General features: G+C 51.3%; 1 protein-coding gene across 1 annotated transcript; it reads left to right on the top strand.

Moving 5' to 3' along the window:
• The first annotated feature begins 73 nt into the window (after positions 1 to 73).
• Positions 74 to 4,710, top strand: Spr (sepiapterin reductase). The gene is made up of 3 exons (XM_028761202.1): positions 74 to 577; positions 939 to 1,229; positions 3,492 to 4,710. The coding sequence occupies exons 1-3, from the start codon at positions 271 to 273 to the stop codon at positions 3,680 to 3,682; spliced, it is 789 nt and encodes a 262-aa protein (XP_028617035.1). The 5' UTR covers positions 74 to 270; the 3' UTR covers positions 3,683 to 4,710.
• The last annotated feature ends 1,222 nt before the right edge of the window (positions 4,711 to 5,932 follow it).

The raw sequence follows: 5,932 nt of genomic DNA, 5'->3' as shown, positions 1-5,932 counted from the left end.
CCCTGGAGGAGGGAGCTGATCTTGGAACAGTGGAAATTGCGAACACGCCTCTCAGAAAGGGACTGAGCTTGTGGGAGTGGCGTGCAAGGGAAACCCGGAAGCGCTGGGAAGGGGACTGGGATTTCCTGTCGAGACACGCCTCCATGGCTATTGGTCACTTTTTTCACCCAAACTCCAGTGGATACTGCCCCGAACTTCCGCTGTCCAAAGCCAAAGATAGGCCCCACCCCGTACCGGTTAAGTGGCGGCGCGTGAGGCTGAGTCCCAGGCATGGAGGGAGGCGGGCTGGGCCGCGCTGTGTGCGTACTGACCGGGGCCTCCCGGGGCTTCGGCCGCGCCTTAGCCCCGCAGCTGGCCCGGTTGCTGTCGCCAGGTTCCGTGCTGCTCCTAAGCGCACGCAGTGACTCGGCGCTGCGGCAACTGAAGGAGGAGCTGGGCGCGCAGCAGCCCGGCCTGCGAGTGGAGCTGGCAGCCGCCGATCTGGGCACGGAGGCCGGCGTGCAGCAGTTGCTGAGCGCCGTGCGCGAGCTCCCTAGGCCCGAGGGGCTGCAGCGCCTGCTGCTCATCAACAACGCAGGTGAGATTCCTAACCAGACGGGGGTTGCGAGCTCTCACCTCATCGCCTTTTGGGTAGGTGGAGGGCAAGTCCCCAAAAGTCCAAAGTCCAAAAGTAGAGAGGCTGTACCAGTGTCACTGCGGGGTGACGGTGCCCCCTGGCGGGTATGTGAGTGAAGTTTTTTTTTTTTTTTTTTTTTGAACAAATCTCTCTGCTTTACTAAAAAGGGCATTCAGGTGTAGTCTTCTTGCATTAGGGATCTCTTCAGAGCTGGGGCAGAGGGAGCAAATGGCTATGGGGAGGAACTGTGGAAGACGGAGGGAGAACGACGACACAGTTTTGTCAATTTTTTGGTCCTGTTTTTTTTTTGTTTTTGTTTTAGGCACTCTTGGGGATGTTTCCAAAGGCTTCCTGAAGGTGAATGACCTAGCTGAGGTGAACAACTACTGGGCTCTGAACCTGACCTCCATGCTCTGCTTGACCTCCAGTACCTTGAATGCGTTCCCGGACAGCCCTGGCCTGAGCAGGACTGTGGTTAACATCTCATCTCTGTGTGCCCTGAAGCCCTTCAAGGGCTGGGGTCTCTACTGTGCAGGGAAGGCTGCCCGAGAAATGTTGTGCCAGGTTCTGGCTGTTGAGGAACCCAGGGTGAGAGTGCTGAGCTATGCTCCAGGTAGGTGGGTGGTCCTCACACTGCTGTCTCCAGATATAGCTGGTACCTTGCTGGGGGCTGGGCAAGGAGGGAGGCATGATCCATATTATCAGTTAAGAATCAAAGACTTAAGTGCCCCTACCTCCTGTAATGACTCCTCACTTTACAAGAAAAATACAGACTCCCAAGAAGTTGGAGCAGTCAGGGCACAGGTACTCACCCTCAGGAGTTGTCTGATTAGCAGGTAGGATGGACATCCATACACATAAAAATGAATTAAGACTGAAACTAAAAAACAAACTATCTTTATATGTTTAGCTGTCTGATTTTGTCCCTCAAGGGACACATACTATTCCTCCATGAATCCCCAGTGCCCAGTAAAGCTGTGTGGAAATCATTCAATGGACACATTGAATGTTCAAAGACAAGCAAAGAGATATTGTTGAGTGGTGAGCATCTCAGGCTGAGCTGTGCTGTCACACTGAATGGAATGGAGAAAGGGTGCTCGCATGAATAAGATAGGCCCTGTTCTTAGGGAGATTTAAGCATATGAGGTCTTCTGAGACCTTGTCTTGTCCCATCAGCCTATTCATATGCCACCGTGCCTTTCTTCTAAGCCTGTGATTTCTGTACTTAGAAGGATAGCAATGTGTGACAGACACTGTGAGAAACTAAGGGGTGAAATTCAATTGTCTGTACCTCTTTGGACTAGGACAGGATCCTGGAGACACAGAGGCAAAATGGTCTGTTTAATGCTGAAGTGAGAGGACCCAAGCTTGCTTTTGACTTCTCCATCTATACTGCATCTCCTCAAATTATCTGACACCTGCCCTACACACACACATCCATGATATTTCTTGTTCCAATATCCAGCTCACCTGCTCTGAGCTCAGCCTAGCCTCCTTGAGACAGCAGTGATCACATGTAAACCACAGTCAGGAGGGGAGCCAGTCCCAGAATGCCTTGGAGATAAGTTAGCTCTCTGGAGGCTGCCCCAGTTTTCATGGAGGAACTGAAAAGCTCCCCCAGACACTGAAGACAATCAGGGGCCGGCCTAGTTCTTATTCAGTCTCTGGAAGAATGTTCTAACGGCTCTCCAAAGACAGTAATGTCTGTTTGGAAAGATAGCAAGCCTCTGCCCAGTGGTCTTCAAGGAGATAAAACTGGGCCTGGCAGAGCACTTGAGAGGTGTGAGCAGAAGTTCAAAGTCAGCTCTGGCTACACAGCAAGTTAGAGGCCATCATGGGCTACAAGAGAGTGTCTCAAAACACAAAACAGAGCAAGAGGAACAGGGCAGGATCAGGCTAGAGACATTCAAATGTTAGCAGAGTGTTCCTCTTCCAGTCCTTGTGTTCCAGGAATTTCTGCCCCTATAACACCGTTAAATTTTGGGAGGCTTCACAGTTGCATTAGCAGGCTGGAGACATTTTCCAGAAATGCAAGTCAAAGTGACAAAGCTTGTTAGAAAGTGACAGGTCTTTGTGTGGGGGAGAGTTTTGGCTGAAATGTCTGTTATCACATGCATGCAGTACCTGCAGTGGCCAGAAGGGGTGCACTATATCCTGTTTAACTGCAGTCACAAATGGTTGTCAGTTGCCATGTTGGTACTGGGACTCAAACCCCAGTTCTCTGCAAGAACAGCAAATGCTCTTAGCAGGGAGCCACCATCTATCTCTCCAATCCCCTACTACTGGGGATTTGAACTCGGATCCTCATGCTTGCACAACAAGCACTGTAGCAACTGAGTGCCCCATCCAGGGGTTTTGAGAAGCTTTGTAAGCCCAGCAAAAGTGCCTCCAGATGAATTTATCAGAGGGCTAAGAGGAGGGTCTTGAAATAAGGAGAAAAGCAAGGTTGTGTCGTGTACCTCCTTTGAAGATGAAGGCCGGGTTTGAAGATGAGGAAGGTGTCACCTGGCCCCCAGTTGGCTGTAGGTGGAGTGGGAGCCAGCAGGGTTACTTCTGTGTTAATATAATGGGAAAGTCAGGAAGAGGTGTTACCTGGACAAGACATGGTGAGCTGGATTTTACACCGTGCTTCATAGACTTTAGCTTTGAGCCCAAAGCTCAGTCATACCGTGGTGTGGCAGTCCTCACCTGCCATCCAAGCACTGGGGGACTAAGGTAAGAGGATCCTGAAGTTCAGGAATACACACAGAGGACATACAAATAAAATTTAACAGGCCACATAGTAGAGCCTCAGACATACCTCACTCAGCTCTACTTTCCACACACAGCAGGGACCTATAGCCTCTGTTCCCATCCTGTGCTTTCCATCCACCAGGACCCCTGGACACAGACATGCAGCAGTTGGCTCGGGAAACCTCCGTGGACCCAGAGTTAAGGAGCAGCCTGCAGAAGTTGAAGTCTCAGGGGAAGCTGGTGGATTGTGGGACCTCAGCCCAGAAACTGTTGAGCTTGCTGCAAAAGGACACCTTCCAATCTGGAGCCCACGTGGACTTCTATGACAGTTAAGCCCATAGCCTGTCACAGGGCCCCCTCAACCCTGCCTAACACACATAGAAGCCCTCCGACCCAATCAGCGCGGAGGGGTGGGCACTGCCAGTCTTGGGAAGATTTCTGCAGAGGTTTGGGAGAGGGCTGATGTGTACTGGAGTTCTCTGTCCCCAGGAAGATCTGGGAAGAGCAGAGGAAGCAGAATCACTGGACAGATGAGGTTGAGTCTCTTGTCTGTGGTCAGTCTGTGGGGTGAGGAGGGTGGGTTCTGATGCAGAGAGAGGACCGAGGACATCACGTGTGGATGCTCCTTGAACTTCATATCTTTGTTGTACTGCCTTCATCCTGTGGTAGTCACTGGTCCTCCCTTGACTCTGGTCCAAATACATAGTTAATGAGGCAGATGCAATATGGGTTGTCTTTCATGAATGCCTGCTATCCCTTTATCGAGGTCCCAGGAGTGACCCCCTGGTTCATTAGACAGTGGGTCCTGAGAACTTTACTGCTCTTATTCTCCAGAGCGAAGGCAGAGAGTGGTCTGCCTTGTTTCATCAAGGTCCACATAGTGGGAAGCACAGGTCCAAAGTCATCAAGATGGAGGTCCTGGGACACCCATGCCCTTCTCCCACTTCTGTCCACACTGACCCACCTTTGCTGGCATTTCCTTGAGGGTCCCAGAGCCAGTCCATGAGTATCAATCCTCAGGGCCCAGCACACAGCAGACGGCGCTGAGCAGTGAGTGCTTGAGATCCACTTCTACACCTTGTTCACCTGGCAGTGCTGTGAATAGGTCCCAGGTCCTGTGACAAGCCCTGACACTGTCCTTGTGGCCCTTGGCCTGCTGTGGTACAGACAGGGACAACAGGCCTTTGGGAAAGAAGACCTAGGATCCTTGAAGGAAGTGCTGAGGGATCTGGTTCTTGTGCAGTCCACCATCATGGACTGAGAACTCCACCATGGGAGTGGTCTGCAGCCAGCCTCTTGGGACACCTTTGACAAAGACCATACAGTGTCCAGCCATCAAAAATAAACAAACAACAAAATGACAGCCCTGCTCTGCATCTGCTTGTTAAAAGGACCCGCTGACCCTCCTTGTGCCCAGCAGAGGGCGCACTGGGTCTGTGTAGCATGGAAAGATGGGGCTTGTCCTTTCTTCACCATTGTCCAGGTCCTGCAGGCTTCCCCAAGGTGGAAGGGGTTAGGTGACTTCTATCACTTTTTCCAGTCGAGTCCTCACCCTCTAGAATGGAAATCGCTGAATTCAGACCCTGGGCTGCTGCTTACAAGCTGTAACCCACAGCAAGTTGCTCTGTGCCTCTGAAAAGACTGTGTACTACATCCCACTACACAAATCAGGGCACCCATCCCAAAGGGTTGTCATGAGTGCTAACTGGCCTGGTGTTTGTGTTTGACACTAAATGCCCCATTATTGATGAGACCCTGATGCCTCTTTTATTTTTGAGAACCCCTCTTGAATTTAAGGTGACCTTAACCTGTAAAATGACCTTGAGCTTCTGATCCTCCTGCATCCACCCACGTGCTAGGGTTATAGGCATGCACAACAGTGCCCGGGATGATGCAGTGGTGGTTATGGATGCCAGTACTTCATGCATGGGTGAGCACTTCCAACTGAGCTACACTGCCACCTCCACTACTGCCTTGTGACATCACACACACAGCCTTCTCTCTAAGGGACCAGGTGCCCTGCCCTGGCTGACCTGTGGCAAGCTCTCTCTCACACACTGCACTGCTCCTGTGTCAGCCTCTTCAGGAGGACCAGGGTTTCATCTGGATAGCTTCTCTCAGACCAGTAAGAGAACACATAAGATTCCAGAGTCCAGACATTTCCGTGCTGGTGTCAAGCAGGTCTCCATCCCCTCCCTGGGCTTCTGTTTCCTTGGGAAGAAGGAATCCCTTTTTTATTTTGTTTCATTTTGTTTTTTCCTGCAAACCTCTCTTCAAGAACTGCCGGACTGCATAGGGGATTGGTATTGTATTGTCTTCTGCAAGTGAGTGGGCTAATCTCGGGTACCCTTCTGTCCTGGAGGCACAGGAGTTCCTCCCAGGTTTCTTGCTTTTTCCAGGGGTTAAGGTTGTGTAGCAGCCAGCAGCAGCCCAAACCCTAGCAGGGTCACACCGCCTCTCCCTATGACAGAGCAGTAGTTCAGGGAGGGGTACCGAATGTCCCCACAAGGTGGCGAGACTTTCTCATGTCTTCTGAATGCAGAGGCTTCAGTGTGTTCTAAGAGAGTGCTTTAGGTCTACCCT

Source organism: Grammomys surdaster, unplaced genomic scaffold (assembly GCF_004785775.1).
Source record: "Grammomys surdaster isolate TR1022 unplaced genomic scaffold, NIH_TR_1.0 126781, whole genome shotgun sequence".
NCBI classification, from domain to species: Eukaryota; Metazoa; Chordata; class Mammalia; order Rodentia; family Muridae; genus Grammomys; species Grammomys surdaster.
This window is presented reverse-complemented; position numbering and strand designations above follow the sequence as displayed.